Source organism: Globicephala melas, chromosome 10 (assembly GCF_963455315.2).
Source record: "Globicephala melas chromosome 10, mGloMel1.2, whole genome shotgun sequence".
Taxonomy (NCBI): domain Eukaryota; kingdom Metazoa; phylum Chordata; class Mammalia; order Artiodactyla; family Delphinidae; genus Globicephala; species Globicephala melas.
In genome coordinates, this window is record NC_083323.1 from 14,780,663 (window position 1) to 14,794,698 (window position 14,036).

The following is a 14,036-nucleotide window of genomic DNA, read 5'->3' on the forward strand; positions in this document are numbered from 1 at the left end:
AGGACCATGGGGGCTACCAGAAGCTGGAAGGGAAAGGAAGGATCCGCCTCCAGACACTTCGGAGGGAGCACGGTCCTGCCGACACCTTGATTCTGGACTCTAGCCTTCAGAACGGTGAGACAATAATGACTGCTTGAAGCCACCCAGTCTGTGGTACTTTGTCACAGCAGCCATAGGAAACCGATATATCCAGGTTTCTAATTCCCCTCCTTGGTATGACTCTGGTTATTGGTTTCATACCTACCCTCTCGGACGCAGTCTGAGCACGGAGAGCAAATACTCATGTATATATTTCACACGGGGTGACATGTCATACACTATTCTTTATGATCATTTTCACTTGATAACACACCAGGACTAATCTTTTAAATTGTGGTGAAGTATATATAACATAAAAATTGACCGTGTTAACACCTTAAGTGTACAGTTCTGTGGCATTAAGTACATTCACATTGTTGTGCAGTCATCACCACCATCTATCTGCAGAACTTTTCATCTTCCCAAACCGGAACTCGGTACCCATGAAACACTAACTCCCCAGGCCTCTCTCCCCCCCGCCCACCAGGGCCACCTCTAACATGGCTCCGTCTCTCCCCCACCGACATGTGCCCCCAAGTCCTGCTGCTTCTACCTTCTCTGTTTCTCTAGCATCTCTCCATCCCCTCTGATTCTGCATCACTCTGGCTGTCAGCATCTCTCACCTGGATCTCTGCAAGAACTTCTTGACTCGAGGCCCCGGCCCACCTCAGCCCATCTTCCCTGTCACCACCAGCCCCCCTTTCTAAAATACAACTCTGATGTCAGTCCCATACTTAATCATCTGTGATGGCTCCTACCTCCTGCAGAATATAGTCAAAAGTCTTCGGCGTGGCATACAAGGCCCTCCCTGGGCGGAATTCAGCCGGCTTTCTGTGCTGTAGCCAATGCCTGGTCCGGGGCCTGGCCCACAGGAGGTGCTCAGAGCAGTGTTGGTTGAACCCTGTGTTCTCAGTTTGAATTCCTTGTTTCCTCCAACACACATTCTCACCTTGCCCTTTACATACATGGTTCCCTCTGTGTGGACTTATTTTTTCTAATGCCGTTTCTCCATTCCTCTCCTATCTTCACCTTCTCTACCTGATAAATCTGTTTGTTCTTCAGTATTCAGATTAAACGATACCTCTTGCATTTCGAGCTCTCCCAGACCTAGATCTTTACTGCCTTCTATTAGAGCGTTTACCAGATTTTTCTGTAATTCCTTCGACCTCTCTGCCCACCCACCTCAGTCTAGCTCACAATAGGCCAGGTGCACAGTGGGTGCTTGGCCTGTGTCTGCTGAGTGCAGGGCGGCCTCGCCAGCTCGGCTCCTGGAGCTGTGCTGTGGCCTGTCCCTGACACTGTTAGGGAGGACAGCTGAGCCCAAGAGCAGCCCTCCTGGGGTCAGAGAGAGGGCAGCTTCCTGGCTCGCAGGAGGCGCTAATGCACTGACATCAGTGCAGGGACAGCAGTGGTTCCAACGGGGTCACGCGGGGGCTGGCAGCACAGGCTTAATGCCCGCTGGAGGTGAAGGAGCTGGCATCGCGAGGCTGCACTTCAAGCCGGAGAGGCTGGGGAGCAGCAAGGACAAGGGCTCTCCAGGGGAGAGGAGAGCGTGGGTCCGGCTCTGAGAGGCTGGGGAGCCTTCCAGGGCCCCACAGAGCCGCGTGCAGGGCCCAGGTGCTCGGCCTCTGCAGGTGACCTTTTGAGGGAGAGAACAGGGAGGCCCAGGTCTGAACTCAGGGGTCGATGTGGACTTGACCAAGGGAAATGGCGGGCGTGGGTGCGGCTCCAGATCTCCCCCCACCCCCCAGCCCCCAGTTTTCTCCATAAGCCACTGGCCAGGATACCAAGTATTCCTTTACAGCAGGCCTGTGACACTGTCCCTTCCTCTCCGAGGTCCCAAGGTGCCCTGTTCTTTTCTCCTCAACTCCTTTCTACCCCAGACTCTATTTCACTTTCTTTGTAGTACTCAGACTCTGTGAGATTATTTTGCTAATCCGTTGGCTACTGTCTATTACTGGTGTCTCCCCAGCAGCAAGTAAGTCCCAGGGACTCCGTCTCCTCTGAGCCCAGAATAAGACCTGGCTCCATACAGATGGGGCAAGGAATGGGTGGACAGCATCTTTCCTTCTGGCACCAAGGGCTGGAATTCCCCTCATCTGGGTGATCCTCTTCTTAAAGGGCCACGGATGCTTACAGGAACGGGGACCAGTGGCTCCAGCAGCACCAGGCCTGCTTCCTATGTGATGGGCAGCAGCTGGGTTTTCCCTGACTTGGTGTCCCTGGGTCCCACACAGGTTCTGGTGGGCCATCAGCACCCAATACATTTTTGGCCCATGTTTGGCAAATGAGCCCGAACTTCCAGCTGTCCTTATAGGGCTGTCTCAGAGGCACCAGAATTTCACTTCAGGTGCTGCTGTGGCATAAACTTCGCCTTAGAACCTACCTTGACCCAAACCAGACAAATAACAAAACCTATTAACCTCAAGAGGTGCCAAGGAGACCTGGGAAGGGTTAAAAAGGGCAGACCAAGCAGTGGTGCAATTTTTAAAATTCATATGTGACCTCTTACTGAGGTTCCCCACCCCACGAAGCAGCTGTCACCCCCGTCTTTACAGGGGATGAACCTGGCCCTGTGAGATGGGCAAGGTGACCTACCAGAGGCGACCCGTTAGAAAGCAACAGACCCAGGTGAGAGCATCTAGTGTGGGGTTTGGCCTTAGGTGCTCAAAAACAATGTACCAGAAGAGCAAAGGAAAGAACATAATGACCCAGGTCTCCGTCCTGATACTCTTAGCATCCTATCACCCCGAACATCCATTCTGGACTGCTCAAAATCTGGTCTGAATCTAAGAAACGCTTGCAAAAAGATGAACCATTTCCTGGAGTGAGCTCATCGTTCTAACAACCCCCAGTTCTTGTTGGTAGGTGTCGTTTATCAGCTCCGATAGGATTTGAGAACACCCCTTACTATCGTTATTTTAACACAGCCTCACTCTGGAGCAGAAAAACTGCCCCTTAAAAATATGGGGAAAACAACAGTATTCACTCTTTGTATTTCTGAAATGTTTCAAAACCAGTTATTAATAAGAAAATGTACAAAGCCTAATAAGAAAATGTACAAACTGCTCCAGGATGTATTATTTGTTCTTTCCTTTATTCTTACTTCCCTCCTCCCCCACTTCCCGAAGGACATGAAAAAGAAAAGAAAGGGCCCAAATTCCCAGGTTTCAATGATCTGATACTTTAATTAAGGAAGAATAAATGGGTCACCTCTGTCAGCTTACAATCTGCAGCTGCATTAAATGGTGTTCCTTTGGTATAAACCCAATAGCCATGGTGAGGCTTTACTGTAGCAGAATAAAGACAAAAGCAGAGCTCCCACAGGACTGACCAAGGTCACTGTGAAAACCAATGTAGCACTAGCGTCAGACCTGGAATTCCTTGACTCTGCTTGCTCTGTCCCGGCTGGTGTCCAGGCTGCCTCCTCACGAGGAAGCCTCAGCCAGCTGGTAGGTAATTACATGTGCTAACAGTCACTGACACTCCAGCTGCCAACACCACGTCCCAAGTTCCCGCATCCGTTAGAACACCAAACTACCCACACTTTTCTAAGGCTGATTACGTAGAGAGGTATGTTTGGCTCCAAATGAGTCAGAACTAGGAGCCTGTCTGGCAACTTTGAAGATGAATGTCTGGGAGGGTAGAAAGACAAGTCCACTTGCCAAGTCCTCCATCCTACACCTCATCTGCCTCACAGTAGCTGTGTGACCTTGGACAAGTCCCATAACTGCAACTGGCCTCAGTGCTTCTATCTGTAAAATGGGATAATAAAGTCTGCCTTGTGGAATTGTTGGGGATGGCACACCATGAAGACTGTTAGTGCAAGGTCGGCCTCCAATACCTATTTGTTGGCTATCTGAATGAACAAAACTTCTTTGATCCCATCCCCTGAAAACTGGAGACAGTAATTCCTACTTCACGTCACACTAAATGTGATTGGGAGATATATGTATAGATGTATCTGTATGTTGACCAGACTGAAAAATAGGTACTCTTAAAAACAAAAACAAAAACAAACTGGCTCATTGTATCACGTACTGAATTTGGTCTAGTTAATGGAACTTGTCTTACACTTACAATTTAGGAAAATTTATAATGAAATACTATATTTTAGTTTTCTCTTGGAATATGATTTCCAAATGATGAAAATTTGGCTGGAACAATCAATTCGTATAGTTTGTACACAAAAATCATCATCCTGGAGACAAAAGAGTCAAGAATTGCGAGGTAAATCACTAAAAATAGCCTAGAGACTCAAGTGGAACTGACTTCCTTTGTTTCGCTGCTCTAACTGTGTGCATCTTGGCCTGCCAGGTGATCACAATCACATCCCGAATGGCAGGGCTGATGCCTCAAACTGGACAGACATTGAAATGGAAATCCTTGGTGTGACTGTCAAACAGCACATATCTGGTCACTAGACCATGTAGCAAAAGCTCTGTGTTGGGGAAAGAGCATAGAGATGACAGCAGCCCTTGGAGCTCCTGTTCAGTCTATGGAATTAGCATATGAAATAGAAGCATCTGGAAGAAGGTTATCAGCATCCACCAAGAGGGCTGACTCTAGGTCTAGGGTGAGGACCAGAAAAGTTGGTTATATCTCTGGGTGTCTGGGTTTGATATTCGGCTCCTAACTCTGTCACTTAGTACTTGTGTGACGTTGGAAGAGTTACCTAATCTTGTTGGCCTTGATTTCTTCCTCTGTAAAATGGGGAAGCACTACCTTCCCAGATAGCAAGAGTGTTTGTTTTGAGGCTCACATGAGAAAGTGTTAAGATAAAGCAATACCGGGACTTCCCTGGTGGCACAGTGGTTAAGAATCCCCCTGCCAGTGTAGGGGACATGGGTTCGATCTCTGGTCAGGGAAGATCCCACATGCCACAGAGCAACTAAGTCCGTGCACCACAACTACTGAGCCCACGTGCCACAACTACTAAAGCCCACGTACCTAGAACCTGTGCTCCGCAACAGGAGAAGCCACCACAATGAGAAGCCTGCACACCACAACAAAGAGTAGCCCCCGCTCACTGCAACTAGAGAAAGCCCGCGCAGCAACGAAGACCCAACGCAGCCATAAATAAATAAATAAATAAATAAATTTAAAAAGAAAAGATAAAGCAATACCTAGGTATGAGCCTGCATTATTACTGCAGGGATAGTAGAGGTTTAGGGTAATGTTCACTTCCTTTTAGGCATTGTCTGTGTGGGTCCTTCATGTTCATGACCCTGCTTTGTGCTTGCACCAATCTCCGAGGGAGCTGCTATTATTATGTTCATGTATGGGTGGGGAAAAAGGTCCAGAGAGGTTAACGAGCTTGCCCAAGGTTGCACAGCTAATTAGCCATGGTGGTGAGATTTGGACCCAGGCAACAGGACTCTGGAACCCAGACTCCTAACCTTTAGGCTGTGGGGTTTCCTGAGAGCATGACAAACAAGAAGTGCTTTGTCGGCAAGAGGAGTTAAGGAAGCATCTTACTTTCCTTGGCACCCAGCAGTTTCAGGTTTGCTGCAAGGAAGAGAGCTGGAGTCTGAAGGTCATCCCAGGTCGGAGCTGGGGACAGTGAGCACGGGCAGTGGGAGTGAGCCTGCAGGTAGCGTAGCCATGCCCATGAAACAGGAGGCAGGAGAGTCTGGTGGGCAGAGGATGGGCTTTGGAATACGAGCTACAAGGATCGCATCCCTGATATCTCCACCTATAAGCTGTCCCAGCAACGGCTTCCCAATCTGTTAAAATGGGAAGCTTATACTAACCTCAGGAGGCTGCTTCCGGGCTCAAAGGAGACAAGTAATGAATGCAAATCTCTTGTTGCAGTTAATAACAGGCACATAGTAGGTGCTCAATAAGTGGCTGCTCCCTTGTCTCTCTCCCTGAGACCTCTTGTTATTCTAGGTGACAAGATGTAAGGGATGGTGGCACAGACAGATTCTGTCTAGACAGAAACCTGAAGAAAGTACAACTCAGTGGTTAGAACTATGGGGGCCTGGGGGTCTGGGCTGCCTGAATTCATATCCTGGCTCCACCACTTACAAGTCCTGTGACCTTGGGCATGTAACTTAACCTATCTGTGCCTCAGTTTCCTTATCTGTAAAGTGCGCATAATAATAATGCCCACTTCATACAGGTTGGAGAATATTCGATATTAATTAATCTGTGTAAAGCATTTAGAACAGTGCTCAGCTTATGGTAAGCATTCAATAAATGCTTGCTGACGTCCATCAGGCCCCTGCATGTTCCTGGGCTGCGGGGCATCTCTGGGCCTTCAATGGGCTATACTTCATACTGCAAACCCTCTCTTTCCTTGAAGACCTCCAATCATATCCTGGAAGGGTGGACATCTCTGCAGCCTGGCCACATCACAGGCTAGATGAACTTTAGAGGAAGGACAGTGTCTCATCTGGTGGGCAATGGGGATTCGAAAATGGTGACAATGACCACCTGGACAACAGTGCAGGGAGTCAAGAAAGTACACCACATATGCACACACACCTATGTCTGTGTGTCTGTATCTTCTGCATTTAGAACCAGATTTTGACTCAACTGAGAGAGTTGTTTCCTTTCTTTCACTTTGGATAAATGTGAGCCCCCCTGCATGGGGTCTCTGAGCAGCCCGTGAATAATTCCCACCCTGATGCAGGAGAGACCTGGATGCAGGCGTGAGAGATGGTGGGAGAGTCGCTCCACCCCCGTGCAAGTGAAAAAGCACAGGCGGGCTCTGACCCAGCCAGAAATTCTACTCTGCAAGGTTTTGCTAGTAAACTACAGGAAGACAATAATTTACTTCTAATGGAGAGAAGGAGAGAGGGAAGGAGAGGGAGGGAGGGGGAGAGGGAGGGAGAGAGAGGAAGAAGGAGAATAGAAAAGAAAGAATATGAATCGAATCAAGGCACACCGATATCTTGCAATCGAAGAATCAGGAGCCTTCCCACAGAGCCTTGCTCCTGTCCTCCTCCATCCCTGCAACTCGAGGAACCTGGTCATTGTTAAGCCGGCGTCTGTCCTTTAAACCAGCGAAGCCTCGATCTCAGCGACGGCAAGGCTGCCGGCGCATACCGCCCCAGGCGCAACCAGCCCCGAGCCCCACGGGCTGCGGCCGCTCTCCCTGCACCCGGACGCGGGCTGGGTGTGCGGGGAAGGGCGCCCTCCCTGCGCCCCGCCGCCCCCGATCTCCCGCCCGCCGCCCTACCTGAGCTGGCGCGGCTCGCAGTCCACGCCGGGCAGCAGCAGCCGGGCGGCCTGGCGGACGTCGTCGCTGTCCATGGAGAAGCTGCGGCGGTGGCCGGCGTGCGCCACGGCCACCCGGATCCACTCCATCAGTGGCGGCAGCACGAGGAAGGGCCTGCGGCGGGGGAGGGAACGAGACGCGTTTAGGGGGGCCGCGGCGGGAGCTGCCGGCTCAGACCCACCCCCACCGCTCATCGCCGACCACCCCCCCACTTCCCTATCCCCACCCCCTTTTCCCTGGAGTCCCTGTCTCTCAATTCAAAGTGGGAGGACCTTTGGAGACATCCGGACCGCACTGGTGACCTCGGGGCAGGCTCTCCTGAGTCTTTGGGCCTCAGTTTCCTCATCTGCAAAACGGGGATAATGTGACTGAAAGGCCACGATGTGACTCTTCTGTGAGTGTAATCTTCCTCGGCGGTCATGTGAACATGAAGGAGATGACTCACTTAAAGCACCATGCACAGAGTCGGGTGCTCAGTATAAAATCCAATCAACTCCTGGGGTTTTTAGGACTTGGGGCTCCCCATGGTGAGGCCAATCGTAAATCGTCCTCCAACTCTCTCTTCCCACCCCTAGCTGCTCCGTGTCATCATTCTGGAGCTCTCCCAGGCCTCAGCTCTGCCCAAGCACCAAGTCGCCAGCAGGCTTTAGCGTCTGGAAACAGAGGAGCCTTCCCGGAGAGACCGGGCAGCCCAGAACTACCAGCAAAGTGCGGGGGAGGAAGGGGCGGCACTCTGGGGCCTCGGCCACACCGCTGAAGCTTTGGGAAGTCTCCTGCTCCCACGGGGCTCAAGGGATCACAGCAGTGGTGCAACTCGCCGCCAGAATTCATGAGATAATGCTTAAGGCTGAACTATAACTTTCGAAGTGTAATACATTTGTGCCATCTTCTTATTTCTTCCGGTGATTATCATAAACTCCATCCTCACATTAGGCTTGAGGGCAGGGGAGCTTTTGGAAAATACTGATACCTGAGTCCTATCCCAGGAATTCTGATTTAATTTATCTAGGATTGGGCTGGACATTGGTAGTGTTTAAAAACATCCCCCAGGTGACCTTATCGCACATCGGAATTCTCCGGAGGGCTTGTTAAAATGCAGATTGCTGGGCTCCACCCCCACAGGGTCTGATTCAGTAGATCAGGGGAGGTGGCCAAGAATCTGCCCTTCTAATGAGTTCTGGGGCCATGCTGATGCTGCCGGGCTGGAGGGGCAAACTCGAAGAACTTCTGCTCTAAGGTATGGTATAGGGCCTGAGAATCACCTGATTTTGAGTGTCTGTGTGTGTGAGTGAGTGTGTGAGTGTGTGTGTGTGAGTGTGTGTGTGTGGTGGGGGATGCAGATTCCCTGGCCTTATCTCCAGTGATGCTGATTGCATAGGGTCCACGAATATAATTTTAATAAGCAGCCCATATGATATTGATTTAGGTAGACCAAGGGCCACACTTTGAGAAACGCATGATGTAGATCAAACAGGTGTCCTACCATTCAACGTGGTTATGACCACGGTGAGGCGCATGGGGCGCCTGGGCGCAAAATTTAAGAGGGTCAGATCAAGTAAATATGTTCTAGCAGCGCTCTTGCCTCACCCTAGCCCCGGTGGTGCTATTCAGTCCAGCATGGCTGCCACGGGAGGGAGAAAAGGTTGGTAAATAAAGGGTTTATTTACCCAAGGCAGCGACCCCCTCACAGTATGTAGATGTCACGAGCTTCCCCCCCAGTTTTGGTGGCAGGTTCCAGTTTTCTTAGAAAGTAACCTATTTATCCAATGTTGAGATTAAACAGCTTTTACATTCATCTCAGTTAATCCCATTCATGATCTCATCTAAATGCTTAGGACCAATCTACAAGCTAGTTATCCATTTTCTAGATCAGGAGAATGAAGTTTATTGAGGTTAAGTAACGTGCCCTGGATCACAAGGTTAGCAAGTACGAGAGCTGGGAGTCAGACCCAAGACATTTGACTACATAGCCTATGTGTTATAACCCCATGTGGTTCCCATCCACGTTCTCTTGTCCAACTTCCTTCCCAGCACCAGGGGAAGCCGATCTCGTCTTGGACCTTTGATGGCATGCCATTTTCATTCCTGCTCATGCAGCTCAATCCCCTGTCTGTAAGGCCTCCAGCCCTTTAAAAAGCCACACCCCACTTAACCTTCAAACCACAGTTCGAATCCCACCTCTCCCTAAACATTTCTCCTGAGGACTCCTCCCAGCATGGACCCCTCCCATGGTAGCCCTCACCCCAGTGGCCTTACCCATCAGCCTTGCAGATTCCGCATTACAATGTAAGCTCCATGGGGCAGGGACCTGGAACTGCTGGGTTCACCGATCCAGCCCCATCCCTACTCCCAGGGCAAAGCCTGGCAGGCTGTGAGCACTTAATAAATAATGTGTTCATGAAATGGGCTAAGATTTATCAATTCCTTACTGGGTGAAACAGATAAAATCAAGCTTCTGGACCCATGGACCTGTGGGGCAGGTTCCCCGGGAATTTCTGCCCAGATCAGCCTGCTGCTTAGGCTGTCGTCCTCATTCGCTCAGTCTCTCCATCACCTAAACCTAATCAGGTGCTCAATAAACACACTGACTTGAAATTGAATTGGATTCTACGGTCTCAGGTGAGCAGGACTTATTTTGGTCACCATGTCTCCATTGCTGCTAAAAGCAGCCCCGGGTACTCAGAGAATGCCCCTCTGGGTTGTATTTTCAGAGGCAGCACCCCCAAGCCCTGGTCTGCCTTTCCTTTGCTCAGTGCCCCCCAAAGCATAGCCCACAGCTCCCGGTCCCTGGGGGCGCTGCGTCTCTAGTACAGACTGCCCTTCAGCGGTTGCCTTTCATGTTAGATGCTGAGGCCCAGGGCACACAGCCAACTTCTGATGAATACCAAAGAGGAGAAAAAGAGGCTCTAGTGCCTTCAAAATAACACCTTTACCAAGACAGCCGGCGAGCACCAGAGTAAGAAACCTTGAATCCCAGGATTCCGGCCTCTTCTGGAATTTTCTATGTACCTATTTTTCCCTTTCATCATTGCCTTCTTTTTGTCACTCTGACCTCAATAGTTCATAAGCTCATGAATTCTTTGCCAGCAACTCATCTAAAAATCTTATCTTGGCTACTCAGAAGGAAAGAAAAATAGTGTTATTTGTGATGTTTCTTTTGGAGGAGTTGGAGATGGGAAAGAATGCTAGGGTCTTGAGTTAAGGAGAGGGTGGAGAATACTGTATTCTCCTGATATATTTATTAAGACAACAATGTTCCACTGGCTACGGACTTTGTTCTGAAGTTGTCTGTAGTAACTAAAACCTAGAGGAAGCCCAAGAAGCTCATGGCTTAGTGAAGTAGACTCAACCTCAGAATCTTGCAGGGTCAAGGGTTGGGGGAGGTTAGGAAGGGGGTGTATGTGTGTGAAAATTGCCAAGGCCTCAATTTGACCCCCAGAGTTTTGGTTCAACAGGTCTGGGATGGGGCCTGGGCATCTGTATTCTAAATAAGCTCCTCTGGAAATTTGGGAGCAAGCCAGGTTTAATAACCCCTGAGCAGGTGGCCTGAGGTGAACAGAGGAGAGACACGGTCCATTCAACAGGCCAGTGGCCATTAAAATTGTTGCTATGGTCTTAAAAAACTAAAAATAGAGTTACCGTATGATACAGCGATCCCATTCCTGGGCATATATCTGGAGAAAACTATAATTCGAAAAGATACATGCACCCCAATGTTCATAGCAGCACTATTTATGATAGTCAAGACATGAAAACAAGCTAAATGTCCGTTGACAGATGAATGGATAAAGAAGATGTGGTACATATGCACAATGGAATACTACTCAGCCATAGAAAGAATGAAATATTGCAATTTGCAGCAACATGGATGGACCTAGAGATTATCATACTGAATGAAATAAGTCAGACAAAGACAAACATCACATGATATCACTTATATGTGAAACCTAAAAAAAGATACAAATGAACTTACTTACAAAACAGAAATAGACTAACAGACATAGCAAACAAACTTATGATTACCAAAGGGGAAAGGGGGGAAGGGATAAATCAGGGGTTTAGGATTAAAATTACACACTACTATATATAAAACAGATAACCAACAAGGTCCTACTGTATAGCACAGGGACCTCTACTCAATATCTTGTAGTAGCCTATCGTAGGGAGGGAATCTGAAAAAGAATTACTTGGCTGTGAGCCTGGGACTGGCACAACATTGTAAATCAACTATATTTCAATAAAAAATTAAAAAGAAGTAAACCCTAAAAAAAAATTGTCGCTAAGGCTTTTGAAGAGAAGGTTTGTAGGAGTGGGACCAGAGGTTCTAGAAGGGAAAAGAAAGCCTAGATGGGTTTCTTGCAGGGTCAAGAGAACAAGTCAGCTCAGGAAGGTTGTTGGGCCCAGATTCAAGAAGGACATACATGGGCGGGGCCTTTCTAAAATGCTGAAGACAGAGCTGGTGATGAGAGTGACCACCCAGAGTGGAAAGGGAGTCTTGCGGGGGAGGGGCTGGGTGCTAAAGAGGATGGTGGGGTATGTGGGAGAGCCTGGTTTGTTCAGGATTCTGAGGAACTGAATTCTAGTCCTGAATCTGCCAAGAGCTCACAGCAGGACCCTGGTTCTGGTCTGTCAAGTTCTGGCTCTCAGTGTCTTCATCTGTAAAGTGGGTGGGTTTGGATCTGAGGGTCTATTTCAGGGGTTGGCAAACCTTTTCTGTAAAGGGCCAGGTGGTAAATAGGGTTTATGGGCCATACAATTTCTGTTGCAACTACTCAACTCTGCCATTGCAGTGAGTAAGCAACCACAGACAATACATACATGACAGAGCTGGCTGTGTTCCAAGAAAACTTTATTCACGAAATCAGATAGTGGGTCACAGTTGGCCAACCCTGGGTCTGTTTGATTCCTTCCTACTCTGAAATTCTTTGATTCTATCAAAATAGTCAGCTGCCTGGGGACTTAGGGTGAGTCTAGTGTGCAGATCAGGAAAGATGGGAAGAAGCACATGAAGGTCCTAGCAATGGGCACAGAAAGCTTTGGAGAGATTAGAAAATAGGACCCTTCCAAAAAGAGGTCATGGTTGGATCTGGGGAATATTGAGCTACAGGCATACTCAGAGGAAGAACCTTCAAGGATAAAACTCAAACCTGGCCATGGGTGTGTAACTGATAAAATGTCATCTATTAATAGCATTTTTTCATCCAACAATCCTTTAGGGAGCACTCACACTGCAGGTATGCTTCCAGGAGCTGGAGATGGAGTGGAGAACAGGATGCATCCATGTTCTCATAGAGCTAACAGTCTAACAGGGAGACAGATAAGAAACCCATAAACTAACAAGTAATAAAGCAATTACAAACTGTGATCAGTGCCAGGGTGCTGGGATAGAGAATAAACAGGGTTGACATAGGTTGGTGGGAAGGCCTCTCTGAGGAGGTGACAAAACCTTGAATATGTGAAGGAACTGGCCATACGTGAATGTGTGTGTATAAAGATGGATGTTCTAGGTGGCAGCAACAGACTGTGCAAAGGCCCTGAGGCAGAAAAGACCTTTACAGCTCAATCAAGGCCTTTCACACACATCATGTCCTAGTTGGCCCTCCAGGACAGATGGGGCAGCCAGGACATGTGTGAGGAAGGATCACTGTGGTTGGCTGGATAATGGCCCCCAAAGATATCCGGTCAGTTCCCTATGAATACTGATAGCAAAAGAAAGTCTGCAGATGTGGCCCAGCTAAGGATCTTGAGAAGATTAGCCTGGATTATCCAGGTAGGCCCTAAATGCAATCACAAGGGTCCTTATAAGAGGGAAACAGAAGGAGATTCAACACAGGTGATATGGAAGCAAGATGCTCTGCTGCTGGGTTGAAGATGAAAGAAGGGGCCACAAGCCAAGGAATGCAAGGGATGCAGATTTAGAAGCTGGAAAAGATGAGGAAATGGATTCTTCCCTCAGAACCTCCAGAAGAAAACAGCCTTGCTGACGTCTTGATTTTGGCCTGGTGAAAGTGACTTTGGGCTACTGACCTCTAGAACTGTATGAGAATAAATGTGTGTTGTTTTAACCCACCAAGTCTGTGGCCATTTGTCACAGCAGCCACAGGAGACTAAGCCAGGGTATTGACAGGGTCGCTGCAGGTGAGGTTGGAGACATGGGGGTGGAGAATGTGAATCAAGTATTAAAGCTGGGAATGGGGGCATTCACAGGGCTCTGGAATTCATCTCGGATGCCTAAACTGCCTTGTTCCTGAGGTCCAAGCATTACTTGTTGACATGGGCTGAACTGTGTCCACCCCAAATTCATATGTTGAAGCCCTAACCCCCAGAACCTCAGAACGTAACTGTATTAAAATGAGGCCATTAGGGTGGGCCCTAATTCAGTGTGACTGGTGTCCTTATAAGAAGGGAGACTGGGACACAAAAAGAGACAGAGGGGCAGCCATGTAAAAGATGCAGCAAGAGGGCAGCAGTCTGTAAGCCAAGGAGAGAGGCCTCAGAAAACACCAAACTCGCTGACACTTGGATCTTGGACTTCCAGCCTCCAGCACTGTGAGAAAATAAATTTCTTTTGTACAAGCCGCCTTTTTTATTATGGAAGCCCCAGCAGACTAATATGCCTGTGGCTTGACTTACATTTTGCCCTGCCCTTGAGGTTTTAGTCTGTGGTAGAGGAGCTTCTATTGGAAGCTCACACTCTTTACAGTGTGATGGTTTTCTGTTCATTTCCTAGGGA

General features: G+C 48.7%; 1 protein-coding gene across 4 annotated transcripts in view; it reads right to left on the reverse strand.

The window, feature by feature from the left end:
- ABTB3 (ankyrin repeat and BTB domain containing 3) overlaps positions 1–14,036 on the reverse strand; it is a 480,788-nt gene that overhangs the window by 64,639 nt on the left and 402,113 nt on the right. For 3 of the 4 annotated variants that reach the window (XM_060305634.1, XM_030856158.2, XM_030856157.2), the window contains exon 4: positions 7,265–7,417. In XM_060305634.1, the coding sequence (XP_060161617.1) occupies positions 7,265–7,417 (153 nt within the window). Of the gene's footprint in view, positions 1–7,264; positions 7,418–7,575; positions 7,708–14,036 lie in introns of those variants that run through there. The other variant, XM_060305635.1, reaches the window with a different exon arrangement.